Raw genomic sequence first — 16,696 nt, 5'->3', positions numbered from 1 at the left:
TGGACACATCACTCTACTTGAAACACAATGATGTTTTCTATCCCATACTTCGGGAAGGTGAAAACACACGCACACACAGGCAAGGAGCATCACTGCGGACAGCAGATTCTAAGCGAGTTTATTAACTCTTTAGGTAGATTAGGCAACACTTGTTTTTCAACTAAAAATCAAAAGAAGTATCTATTTTTTTACATGACTCACACTACCATGACACCAACAAACATGTAAGGGAGTAAAAAGGCCTATGTGTTCCCAACCTCGCTTATCTAGAATCTGTAACTAGCCGCTTTACATTTTAGGAGATGCCCCTTTTCTGAGATAATCGAGATACTTTACAATAGGGAATTTAGATTTAATTATCAAACTTTAATACCGTGTTATATAGGTCAAGTGAGTATGTATGTCCTTCTCCGGAAACAAAGAGATTCAGAGTAATAGGATTTCAGATTTCATAACAGAAACCGCAAGATATGTTTTGAGAATGTCATTTACTGTAACACAAATCAATATTAAATGCTTTATGCAGGAAGCACACTTTCAGAAAATGGGCCCTAAAGCTTTCTGGGATCCGACCCTAATTACTAGAGCAGGCTTTTGCCGTTTGTCTCTCTCTTCAATTATTTAAGGGGCAAAAAGAGCCAAATGGCACTGCATTAGCTATATTAAATGCTATGTACTTGGTTTCTAACTTAATGGTACATAAAAATTACTAAGGTGAATGTGCCTGTATAGAAACACGGTCTTTTTTCTTCACCTGAGTGTATGTATTTATTATTCATATAGTTAAGTGTCGAATAGGCTGTCCTTTAGCCAGTGCTGCATAATTTAAACAAGTGCATTAAACATATATGATATCTAAAAAGTAGTGCATTGATTACACCTCAAAATTTCTTTGAGCAACTTATATTTACAATATAGCTCGCAAAAATCAGGCATCTCTCTCTGGTCCCTGCAAAACAAATGTATAAGGACCACACAGAATTGAATAATGGACATCCTTGCTGCTACCATCTCCCTGCTTTCAGGCGACTCAAAGTAAAATAATTGAGGGGAGTGAGAATGAGGCCCTTGAGGGCTAGGAAATGTCTGGTCTCTGTGCTGACAAGTGTCCATTTGGACAAATACTATATTGTAGGTGCATAACATGGACCACACACACTGTAAGCAATAAAAGCTTATCAAGGATGAATCAGAGATTCTTTGCAGCAGGCCAGAAATGCCCTCTGCCAGCAAGAAGGGCACGATTACAACCTCCCAAATAAAGTTCAGACACTGCATCCATACTTGATTCTTTTGTGATGTAGAGGGGCGCCTGGAGTCCTGATAGGAGATGTTGTTGAGCAAGGCTGGTGCAAACTGTCGAAGAAGCTTCCAAAGCAGTGAAAGCCTCACTCTTTGTGGACCCCGTGTTTTGTTTTTGTTTTGTTTTTAATGAGTTCAGGATCATCCAATTCTTGAAAAAAATAAGACAGGCCCACTAACCAAGTACCCAGGGTCCCTAGAAAGCCAGTCGCAATTTGCACGGCTACATGTCATTAGCTGTGTTACCTAAGAGTATGCCAAAGCCACTTTTGAGAAAGCACCATTGGAAATCGATCTGTGGTAAACGTAGAAGGTAGTATTTTTCTAAACTAAATGCAAAGTCACTTCTCTCTCTACACTGAAATCTGCCCATTGTCCCTCCTTCGCAAAAGCTACAGGGACGATTAAAAGGGACATCAATGAACGCTGAGTGAACTTTGGCCACTTTCCTACCCAAAATACCAGCGTAAAAGTAGAAATCAGTAACCAGGTGAAGTGCCACACCGCACAAAGATCAAGGCGAGGGGCGGGCGCTTAGGGCCGGAGGCAGGCGGGGAGGAAAATGTCCCGTCCCCCCCTCGCCCCCCAATCCCCAGACACCGCGCGCGCGCGCGGGAGGCTGAGGGGCGTCCCCGAGGGGCGGGAGGCGCCGTGCCACTCGAGGGAACCCAAGAGTTACTGCTGGCAGGGCGGGGCCCAGGAGAAGGGGTCGAAAAGCCGCGCCGCCAGCGGATCCTAAACGCTGGCCCCAGGCGTCGGCATCCAAGCAGCCAACACTCAGCGAGGGGTTCGGCGAGGGGCGCCGCTCAGCCCCGCGACCCTCCCGCCTCCCGGGCCAGGAAGGGGCTGGCGGCTCTTTCCTGTCTAGTCTCTCCCCCCGCGGCTTTCTGTAACCCGATCTCCGCACTCCGCTCCCTCGGCAGCCGCCGCCCCGCGCGCCGCCCGGCTCAGCCCAGGCCGGCGCTATAGTTAGCAACCTTCCAGCAACTCCGTCCGGGGAGGCGGGGGTCGGTCGCGCGCCCCTCCCGGCCCGAACCGCGCGCGCCCCCGAGCCCCAACCCCCGCGCTCCTTTACCTTCGCTTGAAGATACTGGGGGTAGTAGTAGGTGGCGTACTGAGGGTACATCTGCTGTTTCCACACTTTGCCCATGAAGCTGGAAGGGAGCCTGCGGTGCAGGGTCGCGGGCACTTTCGGGTTTCCAAGTCTCGATCTCTCCTGCCTCTCCCTTTCCGGCGGCGGTGGCTGCCGCTGCTCCACCTCCCAGTCCGGACAAGACGTCCTCCTCCTCCTCCTTCTCCTCCTCCCAGGTAGAGAAAAAGACTGCAGCACACAGAGGGCACCCCGGACAGGGCGCTCCCGAGGAGTTGCCTCCTTGGAGCCCTTCTGCTCCGGGGCTGCCAAGGGCTGGCGCGCTAGCAGCTCCGCTCGGAGGAGCAGACTGAGCGGGGCTGGGAGGTGCTCAATACTAGTGGAAAGTGCGGCGGCGACAGCGGCGGTGGCAGCGATCGGTGCCAGTCGGCATCTGGGGTGGGTGCGCCCGACTGGGAGACGGGAGAGGGGCTGGCGTGCAGAGGCCGTGGGGGAAGGGCGGGCGGAGGCGGGGCTTGGGCGCTGCGAAGTCGGGACCCGCTGGAGGTGAGGGCTGAGTTTTAAACCACTCCTCACCTCCTCGGCTCGCGGTTGGACGCGCAGAAACCCGGGGGCTCGGATTGCTTTGTGTCGGGGTGGAGGTGGATTTTGGGGAATCAGCTCAGGAATTGCAGAGTGGACACCTCGTTGCTCTCCTGAGTTTTTATCTCCGTAAGGGGGAGAGGAGGTAAGGGGAAAGAGGAGGAAATCTGATTAATCTCTCACTTCCCGCGGCCCAATGATTTTTTTTTTTCCAAAAAGGGAAGGAAAAATGATTTAGTGCCTAATCACAAGGCTGTATTCGGGACACCTGGGTTCTCTTCACCCCCCACCCAACCCCCCAGGCCACAACACTGATTTTCTAGGTGACCTTGGGAGCGTTCGTGTCCTTCGGGTTGGTTTTTCTCACGTGAGAGAGGTGAAATTATACCCTCTACATAAGCAGAGGCAAAGCTTGGGCACACACACAGACACGTACACCCCTCACAACCAATAGATTCTTCTAAAGGGGAAATGCTGCTAAAAGGCAGACTCTCATTACTAGAGAACGCAATATAGACATCAGCTTGTCTCTGCCTCTTTCTAATGCTGTCAGACAGTCTGTCAACTCCCACTCAGGAGCAAGGAAACTCCCTGAGTTTGGAATATTTAAGGCCATTTTGAAAGTCACGCTGGCATATTGTTGCAGTGTGCTTCAGTGGCATATAAAATCAATCTCTCTCTTTCTGCCTCTTTCCATCTCCTAATTGTCACAGCTCCAGACAGCCCCAGACGGCAGTGGTTCAGTTCACTACATAACTGGATATAATTTAATGGAGTTAATTGGTCCCTGAAGCTGCCTGTAGAAGACTTTTTATATTCTAGCTCAAAAAGAGATAGTACCAAAATGTACAAACAGGTAGGTAAGAAAGCACGTCCAAATTGGAGTTCCTGCACATCTAATAAGATGAAATGAAAAATTCATGTGTTATTAAATAGAACTCCATTACTTTGTTTTGTCGTTTGGTTTTCCAGGAATCTGTTTTCTTGACAGCACAAAGGTAGATCAAATTGAAATGGAATGCATGAGATTGTGTTGAAAATCTCAGCAAAGTGACATTTTTATATCATTACCCTTCAAAACAGACTTAGTAAGGTACTTTAAAACAATGAAATAGTGAACTGAAACATTTATGATCTTTATATGATTTAGATAAATTCCTAGGTCGTACATTTGACAAAACTGAATATGAGTTCATATGAGAACATTTTGGTTATGGCAGGAGGCAAATCGTGTTCCCTTAAAAAAATTAACAGTTAACCTATGTGAAATCCCATAGGGACACTTGTATCTACTGAGTGTTTGCTACACCGTGGATACTATTGATGTTAATGTTAATCTGAAGGTTGGAGCTGTTAAATGTGTAGCTTGGGGAACTTAAAATAGTTCTTTATATTGTTTCACTGTGGGACCTTTTAATATTTTTAAGCAGAGGACTGACATAAACTAACACGTGCTCAGACTAGGAGTGATGGTTTGGAGAAGTGACTGAAGGAAGGGAACAAGTTAAGAGCAGTCTCAGAAGTTCTAGGCTTGAGGTAATAAGGGAAATCACCAAACTCGGACTGTTCTCCTTGTTTTCAGGCAGATGAAAATTCAGCCTGTTTCAGAGAGCCCAGAAGCAGACCCACAATTATGCAGACACTTGATTTATGACTGAGCTGGTATTGCAGAGTGGTGGAGGAAGAACGAGCTTTTCAATAAATGATTCTGGGTCAATTGGCTATTCATATGGAAAAAATGCAATTGGAGCCCTGCCTCACAAAAGGAGAAGAAAAAAGTTCAAGTGAATTAAAGACCTAGATGTAAAAAACCGAACTATAAAGCTGTTAGAAGACCATGTAGGGAAATATCTTTATAGCCTTGAGGTAGGAAAAGATTTCTTTAATAAGGTGACTAAGGATGCAAGATTGATCTATTTTACTATATTAAAATTCAGAACACTGATTCATCAAAGAATTCTATTAAAAAATGAATAGGCAGGCCACAAAAAAGTTATTTGTAATCTATATAACTCAAAAGGTTAACATACAGAATATATAAAGGAAATCAATAAGAAAAAGAAAAACAGCTTGTTAGAATATGAGCAAAAGAATGAATGTGTGTGTTTCCCAGAGCAGGAAGCACAGCATCCTTATAACATAGGAAAAGATGCTCGCAGTATTAAAGGAAATGCAAACTAAAATAATAAGATACCATTTCACACTCACCAAACTGGCAAAAATTAAGCATTCTGAAAATACTAGTAGTAGGTAAAGATGTAAAAGAGAAAAATCTTAAAAACCTTGCTTGCTGGAGGAAGCATAAATTGGTACAACCACCAATTTAGAAAACAGTTTGGCATTACCCAATTTCATCTGCATTATATGCTATGCCAGTAATTCTACTTGTAGGTATATACCTCAATAAATTTCTTCTATATGTGCACCATGAGAAACATACAAGTTCATTTATAACATATTGAAAATAACTCAAATGTCTGTCAACTGTAGAATGGATAAAAAGTCTGTGGTATATGCATACAGTAGAACACTTGCAACAGCGAGAATGAGTAAACTACAGCTAAAACGTGCATCATTTCACAAGCATCAACGTGGATCATTTCAAAATTGAGGTCGACGAAGCAGTCAACATAAAGCATGATTTCATTTGTGGCAAGTTCAAAAATAGAAAATAACAGTAAGTTGTATAAGAAAGAATAGGCATGTTAGTAGCAAAGAGATTGTGGAGAGAAATGAGGGGGTTGTAATACAAAATGCAGAACCTCTGTTATCTCTGGGGGAGAGGAGGGAGCAGGCAGATGTTCAGGATGGGACCGAGGGGGAGTCATAGGGATGGTGACGCTTCGGGATTTGCGCTGGTCTGTGGATACGTAGGAATCTACTTCAATATTTTCTGAAGTGGTTCAGAGACTCTTGTATGTTTGTTGTATTTTGTACTCACATTAAAACAAAATCCAGCTTTTAATCTTAATCATGATCACTTTAAAACATACAAAAGCAGAGAGAATAAAATAATGACCCCTTTGTTCTCAACTCCCAGTTTCAGCATTTATTAACATGTTGTAATTTGTGTTTCTCGCACACATTTTTATTTTTCTTCAATATTTTAAAGCTAACCCCAAACAGTATCATTTCACCTGCAATTATTTTAAGATTGACCTCCAACAAATGAGAACTTTTTTAAAACACGATATTATGATCACATCTAACACAAATGACAATAATTTGTTAAGATCAACTAATCAGTGGATAAACCAGTTCTTGTCTATTTTTCTTCAATTACCTAAAAATCACTCCTTGTTGTTCATTACTTTAAATCAGGATGAAATGATGTTCACATATTAATGTGGTTGGTATATCTCTTCATTGTCTTTAGGTTCACCCCAGACATCAACTCATTCACATTTTAAATTGCTGTTTATTTGTTGAAGAAATCACTTGTCCTACAGAATTTCCCACATGGCTTTTTGCAACTTTGCGGTGTCACAGATAGCGATGGTTCGTTCTAGAGGTTTAATTATTGGCAGGGAATACTTCATCGGTGGCATTAAACACACATCGGTGATGTGCTGCTATGCATCATACCACATCAGAAAGCTCATAATATTTGGTTGTCTCATTTTTTTATCTTCACCTGAGGACGTTTTCTCATTGCTTTTAGAGAGAGAGGAGAGGGGTGGGGAGAGAGAGAAACATCGATGGGAGAGAGAAACATAGATTGGTTGTCTTCTCCTACACACCCGAGGATCAAACCCACAACCTGGGTATGGGCCCTGTGCCCTGACGGGGAATCCAAATGGCTGCCTTTCAGGCTGGTAGACAACACTCCAACCAACTATGCCGCACCAGCCAGAGCTGGTTGTCTCACTTTTAATGATGATCAGAATGATCAAAAATTCAGATTGTATCAGTCTGACTTGACCATTAATAGTTATTCATGAGCATTATCTCAATCCATTTTATTAGACATTATAAAATTGTGGTTTTTATAATTTTGTCATTCCTTAGGCACTTAGTAGTTGGATATTGTCTAGGGTGAAGAGCTTTCCCCCTTCAACTCTTTGGTTAACTTGAAATACAACTAGCACAGGAAAGCAGGGTAAACTCTCCCCTCTTTACCCATTTCAGAATAATGAGTTGATGCCATAGGAAACTCCAAAACTAACCAATTTAAAAAACATGTTGAACGTGTGGATTTTTATACATTTGATTTGTTGTGATCTATCACAATCGTTATTCTTGTCAGTCCTCAAACTGTTCATCCTCAGCTAGTGGGAGATCCTTTGAACTGGCTCCTGCATTGTGGGTTTGTTTGTTTGTTTTGCCAGACCCCAATAGTCTTTGATAGATTTTTTTGTTGTTGTTGTTGCTTTCTAGCATGGTAAGATTGTGTAGTTCATGTTCAAATCTGGGTCAGATATTTCCCTAAAAAACCTTAGCTTGCTCTTAAAACAATTAAAAAATTATTTACATTGTCTTTTCCATACTTAATATGTGTGGGAGAAGAAGCTCGTGAAAAATTCTTAATGAAACCTGTGCCAGGATGACCCCTAGAAGAGCGTGAGCCACTGAGCAGTCTTCTGCAAGGGAAGGTATGCACTGATACCTCCAGCAGTGTTTAAGAAGCATCCTGTATGTGCAGGACACTGTGGATCCAATTGGCTTGGAGTTCACTTGCTCAGGGCTTATGACTGAGTGAGAGACAAAGGTAAAACAAGGATAAATTGTGATAACGTCTTTGAAGAAAGCAAGAGGATAGTGGGAGGAAAGAAACTCTGTGGGAGCTGGGATAGACATTTTCAGTAGAGTAGTTAGAGAAAACCACAGGGAAGAGACATGATGGGTAAGGATGAGTCAGTCATAGAACCTTGTGTGAGGTGAGAGGTGAGACGTTGTGTGCCTGCAGAAGGAGCAGCAAGTTAAAGACTGAGGCACAAATTGTCCCATCCAAGATCGGCAGTCTGGTTTCAATTATAACCAAAGGTAAACTTTTTTTTATTGCAGTTAATCAGAAGTGGACCAAACAAATTAGCACTGATTAGTGCCTTTGTTCTATTGCCATCTGCCTGGGAGTACTGAAATAATTGAAAGATAAAATTAGAAATTTTGCTACAAAAAGCCCCTGTGCTAGACCATCAGTGACTTGGAAATGGGTTTTAGATCCGTTAGAAAAATTGCACACAAAACTTAGAGAACTATTGATCTGGTGAGTAGTCTTTCTTGTGCACTGGGGAACTAGATAATATCTGTAATACACTTACTGAACACTTATCAGAAAGGCCACATAATATTTGCAAGGTAGAATTGTAACTGTCACCTATGATGGTGTTCTGAGAGGGTTAAAAAAATAAGAATGTAGATAGAAAGGAATCAGTGGTTATAATTTACAGTGAAGTTTCATCATGAATAAGGGATTGTTTTACAGCCTTCAGGGAAGGTTATGTATAAATCTTCTAGCCTGGTGTTTCTCAGATATTTATTCTCAGGCCATATTTTGTGGAGCCCTGTCATAAGGATCTAAAATCTTATTATCTTTGTAAGTAGTAATATACTTACAACTTTTTTCAGTCAAATGAAACACAGATTTTAAAAATTCTCAGAGTGTGATCCCTATCCTCCACCAGAGTTTGGAAGCACTGTGTAAGTCATACTTTTTTTTGTAAATTACAGCTCACAATTTCCTTCCTGACCAGACCCTTCCCATTATTGAGATTCATTTCCTCCCACTACCCTACCACTTGGCTTACAGTTATTTCCTCCTCCGTGCCTGCTCTGTCCAAGCACCACCGTGTTGCCCTGCAGCTCTGACGCTTTCTGATCCACCTGCCCAGAGCATCTTCTTCCCTTCTTCGCCCGGTTCATTCTTACTCTTTCCTTTAAATGCAGCTCCATCGAGGCAATCACACGCTGATGTTTCTCTCCCTCTCTTTCTCCCTCCCTTCCCCTTTCTCTAAAAGTAAATAAAATTTAAAAGATAATTTAGTAACTAATTAACTCATCCTGTAAGCATTTAGTAAGCACCCTCAGTGTGCGAGGAACTGTTGATGACCTCTGGAGTCTAGTAAGGACATGCCCTGCTCCTCAGGGGACCATGGTTCCATTATTTGTACTCACTAGCTTATGTACAAATGTTTGTAAACAGGTTGCTAATAAGTATTACAACGAAATAACTAAAATTTCAACAAAAACTAAGGCAGTAAGCAATTGAAGGAGAAGGGGAAAAATATCTTTCACTTTATTGTCTGATTTATTTCCTAACTAGGCCAGCAGTCCTTGAGCTGCTTTATGTTAAAAATTTGGATTTTTAGAGGCCATTATTTCCTAAACATCGATTAAATTTTTTTCCTTTGCTTTCCAGGTTTTTAAAATGCTTCTGATAGAAGTCATTTAATGGAATAATTTTAAGAAATGTTTTAAGAGGACCAACAAAATCATGTCGTTAAGCATGTACCTACTAAGGGTCAGTACTTAATTGTAATTTCACTTTTTAAAATATGCTGACCTCGCCCTAACTGGCGTGGTTCAGCAGGCTGAGCGTTATCCCACAGACTGAAAGGTCACTGGTTCCATTCCTGGTCAGGCACATGCCTGGGTTTCGGGCCCAGTCCAGATGGCGGCATGCAAGAGGCAACCGATCAATGTTTCTCTCACACGTCCATGTTTCTCTCCCTCTCTCTCTCCAGGGAGAGAAAGTAACTTCCACTCTCTAAAAAGAAATACATAAAATCCTTAAATGAAAAAAAAGAAAGTCTGACTTCTGCAGCAATATGTTCAGATGCCTGTGAGAAGTGGGCTGTGATTTCCTGACGTGACAATCGGAAGTCAGAAAAAGGCACTGTGGCTATGAACACCGTAAGGCTGTCTTCAACCAGAGGTGTGTCCATTGTGCTCATGGTGGCTAGCTTCTAAACAGGTATAGAAGAGGCAGAGAGAAGACAGTTTATTAGAAGGTATTAGAAGAGACAGACAGAATGCCGTTCTTCACTTCTTTTGAAAAAATCAACTTTAAAGGTAACTAGTAGTTTCAATTCTTAAATGTTAGAGGCTTTAAAAAAATATTGGTATTTAAAAGTGAGATAGAACAATGTCCTAAAGTGACATTTTACCAAACAATCCTGAGATATAACCAGTGAGTGTGCATATTATGTATGGCTATGTATACACACGAACACATTCTTCGATGCATTACTGAAATGAAATAGAACATGTATTTCCAGATCAAGAGAAATACTTCATAAAAATAAAACCTCAAGACTGTAAATTCTATCAGAGTGAGTTCTACGGTATTATAGACTATCAGCAAGTCAAGGTGGAAGCATTGGGAATTCTACTGATGCCGTTGTAGAGCTAGAAAACCGAGGGAGAAAAAAACACATAAGGGAAGCATCATCTTTAGCTTCTCCAGCACTTGAAAATTGTTCTAACTTATAGTGAAATTCTCAGCAATACTTTGTTTTTGTCCTTAAGACCTCCTCTCATCTTACCTGGACTCTGTCACCATCATGGCCCTTCACAAGTACTTTGAAAATTGTTTTAACAAATTTATTTTTTAGCTAACGAAACCATCTCCCATGAGTTACTTCACTTTATCCCCACTGAAATCCTTCAGGGTGGGTAATTGTTATTCAGGGCACATACTCTGGGGTCAGACTGCCTAGGTTTAAAGCTGGCTGTTCCACTCTTGTGCTGGGAAAGTATAAAATAAAGGTGTTTAGATGATTAAATGAGTTAATGTTGGTAAGGCATTTAAAATAGTGCTTGGCACAGAGAAAGCACTGTAAAAGTATTAATAATTATTAGTTACTTTGTATATAAAAAGTAAGACTCGGTGATAGTCAATATTTGGTCTGAAGTAGTTCTTTATGATTGATTAAAAATTTAAAGCAAAACCACAAGACTTCCGATAGTAAAGGCCATATATTTAATAGTGTTTAGTGCTACTCTCCTATTTAGATCAAGTCTCCTTTAAGATTCCTTCCCTCCTCTTTTTTCTCCCTTTCATCCCTTTCTTTCTCTAATCTCTTTCTCACCCCTCATCTTCTCCTTCCCCTCCTCTCCTTCCTTCTTCCAGCCCCACCATCACCCTCATCGCCTCTTCCACCACTGCTGCCACCGACCTCACCCCTGGAAACACTAGCAATAATGAAGTAAGTTGCCAGCAAATTTGAAAAGAACTTATGTTGAAAAGTTGTTTTTAATGGATGGTGAAGAAGAAAGAAGGGAGGAAGGAAAGGAGGGAGGGAGAAAGGAAGAAAATGTGTACAATAGCATGAATGAGGCACATTTTAAGTGAAAACCACACTATGTTGTAGATTCAACTTACAGTACTGTTCTGTACTTATTTATATGTAAAAAAAGCCTGAAGAAAAATAGCCATTCACAATGGCTTCAAAGAGAATAAAATATTTAGGAATAAATTTAACCAAGGATATAAAAGAACTGTACTTGGAAAATTAGAAAACACTGATGAAAGATATTGAAAAAGATACAAATAAGTGGAAGCATATACCATGTTCATGATAGGAAGAATTAACATCATTAAAATGTCCATACTGCCCAAAGCAATCTATAGATTCAATGCAATTCCTAGCAAAATGCCAAAGGCATATTTCACAGAAGTAGAACAAATATTCCAAAAGTTCATATGGAACCACAAAAGACCCCAAGTAGCAACAGCAGTCTTGAGAAAGAAGAACAAAGTTGGAGGAAGCACACTACCTGATATTAGGCTATACTGTGAAGCCATAACAATCAAAATAGTGTAGTACTGGTGTAAAAAACGTACATGTAGCCCTGGCTGGTATAGCTCAGTGATTGAGCATGAGCCTGCGAACCAAAGCATCACCAGTTCAATTCCTTGTCAGGGCACATGCCTGGGTGGCGAGCCAGGTCCCCAGTAGTGGTGCACAAGAGGCAACCACACATTGATGTTTCATTCCCCCTCTTTCTCCTTCCCTTCTCCTCTATCTAAAAATAAATAAATAAAATCTAAAAAAGAACCATACATGTAGATTATTGGAACAGAATAGAGACCAGAAATAAGCCCACACCTTTATGTTCTGGCAGAGGTGACCAGAACATAAAATAAGGTAAAGATAGTCTATTCAATAAATGGTTTGGGGAAAATTGTACATATACATACAAAAAAATGAAACTAGACCACCTTCTTAACTGTACTCAAGAATAAACTGAAAATAAATTAAAAACTTAAATGTTACACTTGAATAAAAATTGTCAAAGAAAACATAGTAAAATCTTACATATTTCTTGTAGTAATATTTTTTCTGACATATTTCTTTGGGCAAGGAAAACAAAACAAATAATAAACAAATGGGACTACATCAAACTAAAAAGCTTTTCACAGCAAAAGAAACCATCAACAAAACGAAAAGACAATCTACTGAATAGGAGAACTTATTTGCTGATACATTTGATAAAGAGTTAATATCAAAAATTTGTAAAGAACTTATAAAATAATACCAGAAGAAAAGACACTGCAGAAGAAAAAATTAATGGGCTTGAACAGAAAGTAAGAGAAGGTACCCAAAGTGAAAAATCAATGCAGAGTACTGAACTGTGAAAATTTTATGGATTGAAATCAATAGTTTACATAACATTATTATCTAGAAAAATACAGAAGTACTTGTATAAGAATTATAATAGTGTGTGCCTTAGAATGTTGTGATAGTAGATAGTTTTGTTGCCATTGTTGCCTTAATTTTCAATATTCATTGCATTGTGTAATACTGGGTGTCTTGACACTGTGGTAACCAAAAGGGCACTAGAGATGAACTGAATATAATACCTGTTCTTCAGTGGTTCTCAGTCTAGTAGAGAAAACAGACATGTAAATGTATAATTTACAGAACTAGATAAGAAAGAAGCACTTTGTTTGGACTTCATAAGTCCAATGAATTTCTCCTAGAAGAGATACATTTTATCTATAAATTGTGGGGGGGAAAGAATTCACTAAGTAAATAGGGATATAATTTCAGTGGAGTTGGAGTAGAGTTGATGGGGATAGAGAATTCCAAGCAAAAGATCAGAATGTGAAAAATAATTATGTGCATCCTTGGAGAAGTACAAATCTTTCATGATGGCTTACAACTCCAGTTACATGCAGAAGTGAGCAGGGACTGAGGCCGGAAAATCTAGGGTGAGGGCCCGATCATGACAATCTTATTAGAATACTACTATGCAACAAGTGATATTTTCCTATATTTTCTACATAAGCAACATGTAGAGCCTTAAGAATCGCCTGGGCTTTATTCTGAAGGCACAAGGGAATCATTGAGGGCTGTTACACAGAGTTGCAATGTGAGTCACAAGGTCAGATTTATAATTAGAAACATTATACTCTCCTCCGTGTGGAAGGTAGATTCAGTGGGGATGGGGGCGACTAGACACAGAAACTCCAGTTATTCCAGGGAAGAGATGACAGTGGGTTAGAAAAGAGCCAGGATCTGTGAGAGCAGTCCCTTCTGGGTGTGGGCAATAAGGGGGTGGTGAACTGTCTGTGGAGAATTTAAAAATAATATGAAAGTTAACTGAAAATCAATATGCTTTATATCACCACGACACACCCTTTTAATCGAAACAATGTTGGTGATAGAACACTATTCCCTGAAAAGATCTTGTGTTGGGCTAAGCTCCCAATAATTGCCATGATTACCATTGAGTTTTAATAACTATATTAGTTATCTATTGCTGTTTAACAAGTTACCCCAAATGTAAAAAGGTAGACAGCAAACATTCCTGTGGTTTCTGAAAGTAAGGAGTGTGGAAAGGGCTTAGCTCAATGATTCTGGCTTAGGGTCTGTCCTGAGATTTCGCTGCCGGCTGGGATTGTAGTCACGTGAAGGTGTGACTGGGGCTGGAGGAGCTACACTCAAGCTGCACATTCACTGTGGCTATTGGTTGTCATCCTTATTTCCTCTCCATGTGGATCTCTCAGAAGGACTGCCCATGACATAGACACACACATGTGTGTATATACATATAATACATGCTGTATTATATATGATATATGTACATGCACATATATATGTATATTATGTGTGTATATGTATATATTTAGAGAGAGAGACAAAAGCTGCAGTGTCTTTTATAGCCTAATAGCAAAAGTGATACATTATCATTTCTGCCACATCCTATTAGCTACAATGTGGCAAGAGACTGACTACACAAGAATGTGAATACCAGGATTGGGGTCATTGGGGGCCATCTTGGAGCCTGACTATCACAATAATGCACACAGAAAGTTCAAAGGGACACATGCTTACTACTTGTTCTTTCACTGACTCTACTTACTCATAATAAACACTGTGTGCTACATGGAAATTAATTTAGAAAATTACCCATTAAACAATTACTCCCCATTCTCATCTCTTTCCCTGGCAACCTTCTAGTTCTAGGGTTTTGCCAATTCTGGATATTTCATATAAATGGAATCATATGCTATGTGACCTCTTTTGTTTGGCTTCTTTCACCAACCATGTTTTTGAGGTTTATCCACATTGAAGCATGTTTTAGTACTTCATTCTTTTTTATGATGCAATAATTTTCCATTGTGTTTATATACCACAATTCAAGTATCCGTTCATCCATTGATGAGTATTTGGGTTGTTTCCATCTTTTGGCTATCGTGGATAGCTCTGTTATGAACATTTTCGTAAAAGTGTTTTTGGGGAGAATATTGATTTTGAGGTATTGGTGATCATGGGAATGAATGTGTTCATCAGGTATTTGTATCTGTGGGTCTCAAGTTAAAGGAAAGGTCAGAGATGAAGACAGATTGGAGTCAGCAACTCCACATGGGTTGTGGTCAAAACCAGGAGAGGAGAGGAGATCACCTAAAGAGAGCATGTAGAAAAAAAAGAACAGCAGACCAAAGGTAGAAATTAAGTCAGAGTGTTTATTGTATAAGAGGGGTCTGTCCAGAAAAAGTCCAGTCATTGTCAACATAAAGAGAATGGTTTGCATGAAATTGGTACAATCTGGCAGCCAAGGAGAGTGGACTGGAATGCACATGCATGAACCATGATGATTTCACTGTACTAGTCAGTGGCAGTGGTAGACACCATTGAGTGAGCATGCATAATGTGTGAACATATCATTTAAAATGACTGAGCCAGTAGAGCAACAAATCTGCTTCAAATTTTGCAGTAAGCTTGAACATTCCTCCACAGAAACTATTTGGATGATTTAGAAGGATTTCGGGGATGACACAATGAATCCAGTGCAAACAAAGTGTGGCACAAATGCTTCAGAGATAATCAAGAATCTGTTGAAAGTGGTCCACATTCTGGAAGGACTGCAACAATGTCTATGGGCTTGCAATCAACAGAGATCAGTGACCAACAGTGGGAAAACTAGAAGCTGATCTGGGGATTCCAAAAATTACTGTCTGAGATTTTGACTCAGGACCTTGGCCTGAAACATGTCATGACAAAATTCGTCCCATGGATTGTGCTACCAGAGCAGAAGCAACATCATGCTGTACTTGCTAATGACTTAATTCAAACTGCTACCAGTGAACTAGATTACCTCAAGAAGGTCATGACCAGAGATGAATCGTGGGTCTATGGCTGTGATCCGGAAAGGAAGGCCCAGTTATCCTAATGGAAGTCGCCAGGTTGTCCATGCCTGAAGAACGTACAGCAAAGTTGCAGCAAGATCAAGACTGTGTTCACTGTGTTTCTTTGATTGGGAGGGTGTTGTCCATCACAAGTATGCCTGTCCAGGCCAAAAACTTAATAAGGAGTTCTACCGCAATGCTCTTCGTTGGTTGAGAGATGCAACTATGGACAATTGGTGATTGGCAGCTTCATCACAACCATGTGTCTGCTCGTGCATCATGTCTCATGCAAAGTTTTTTTGGCAAAACATCAAATCACCTAGGTGACTCAGTCCCCCTACATCCCCAATTTGGTGCCCTGTGACTTCTGGCTTTCTCCCAAACTAAAATCATCTTTGAAAGGGAAGAGATTTCAGATAATTGATGTAGTTCAGGAAAATATGATGGGGAAGCTGATGGTGATTAGGAGAACTCTGTGAGGTCCCAGGGTGCCTACTTTGAAAGGGAATGAGGTGTCATTGTCCTATGTACAATGTTTCTTGTACCTTGTATCTTCTTCAATAAATGTCTCTATTTTACATAGTACATCGTGGCTGGATACTTTCTGGACAGAGTTCATATAAGACATAGCTAAAAGCTCTGACTACTCTGGCCTAACACCTTGGGTAGCCTAAGCATCAGACTAGCTCACAATAGGCAGAGCTTCTCATCTATCATTGACTTATAGACTTTGTAGCATCACATAACTTCTTTTGATAACTTATTCAAGAGTTTAGTCATTTTTATTATTAAGAAATCCATTTTTCTAGGTGCTCAAAGTACAATTTATGACATTAAGAAATCACTTCCTGCCCTGTGGAAGATAGATAATGTTTAGTCAGTGCTCTCTGATATAAATAATGTCTCAGGCATTTTTTATTGACTAAATAACCTCAGGTCTTTTATCTTTCCTTTAAATATTTTCTAATATTTAGATGCATTTTCCAGGTCTCCCATAATTTATTGTATCATGATTCATTTGGATAGGTTAGTAAAACACTGTCTCATGCTTAGTAAAGAATGTGCTCCACCAAGCTCTTACAGTCCACCCCCTTTTTTAAGGATAGTATTGTAAAGAGGAACAAGACAAATCCACTATTGATTTA

General features: G+C 40.5%; 1 protein-coding gene across 6 annotated transcripts in view; it reads right to left on the bottom strand.

Moving 5' to 3' along the window:
• RBMS1 (RNA binding motif single stranded interacting protein 1) overlaps nt 1–2,867 on the bottom strand; it is a 210,455-nt gene extending 207,588 nt beyond the window's left edge. For 2 of the 6 annotated variants that reach the window (XM_037044596.1, XM_037044597.1), the window contains exon 1: nt 2,378–2,866. In XM_037044596.1, the coding sequence (XP_036900491.1) occupies nt 2,378–2,452 (75 nt within the window). In that variant the 5' untranslated portion in view covers nt 2,453–2,866. Of the gene's footprint in view, nt 1–2,377 lie in introns of all 6 variants that reach the window. The other 4 variants (XM_037044601.1, XM_037044599.1, XM_037044602.1 and 1 more) reach the window with 4 other exon arrangements.
• Nucleotides 2,868–16,696: the final 13,829 nt, after the last annotated feature.

Source organism: Sturnira hondurensis, unplaced genomic scaffold (genome assembly GCF_014824575.4).
Source record: "Sturnira hondurensis isolate 20B ecotype Veracruz unplaced genomic scaffold, ASM1482457v3 Scaffold0004136, whole genome shotgun sequence".
NCBI lineage: Eukaryota > Metazoa > Chordata > Mammalia > Chiroptera > Phyllostomidae > Sturnira > Sturnira hondurensis.
The sequence above is the reverse complement of the archived record's forward strand: the minus strand, read 5'-3'. Positions and strand labels throughout refer to the sequence as shown.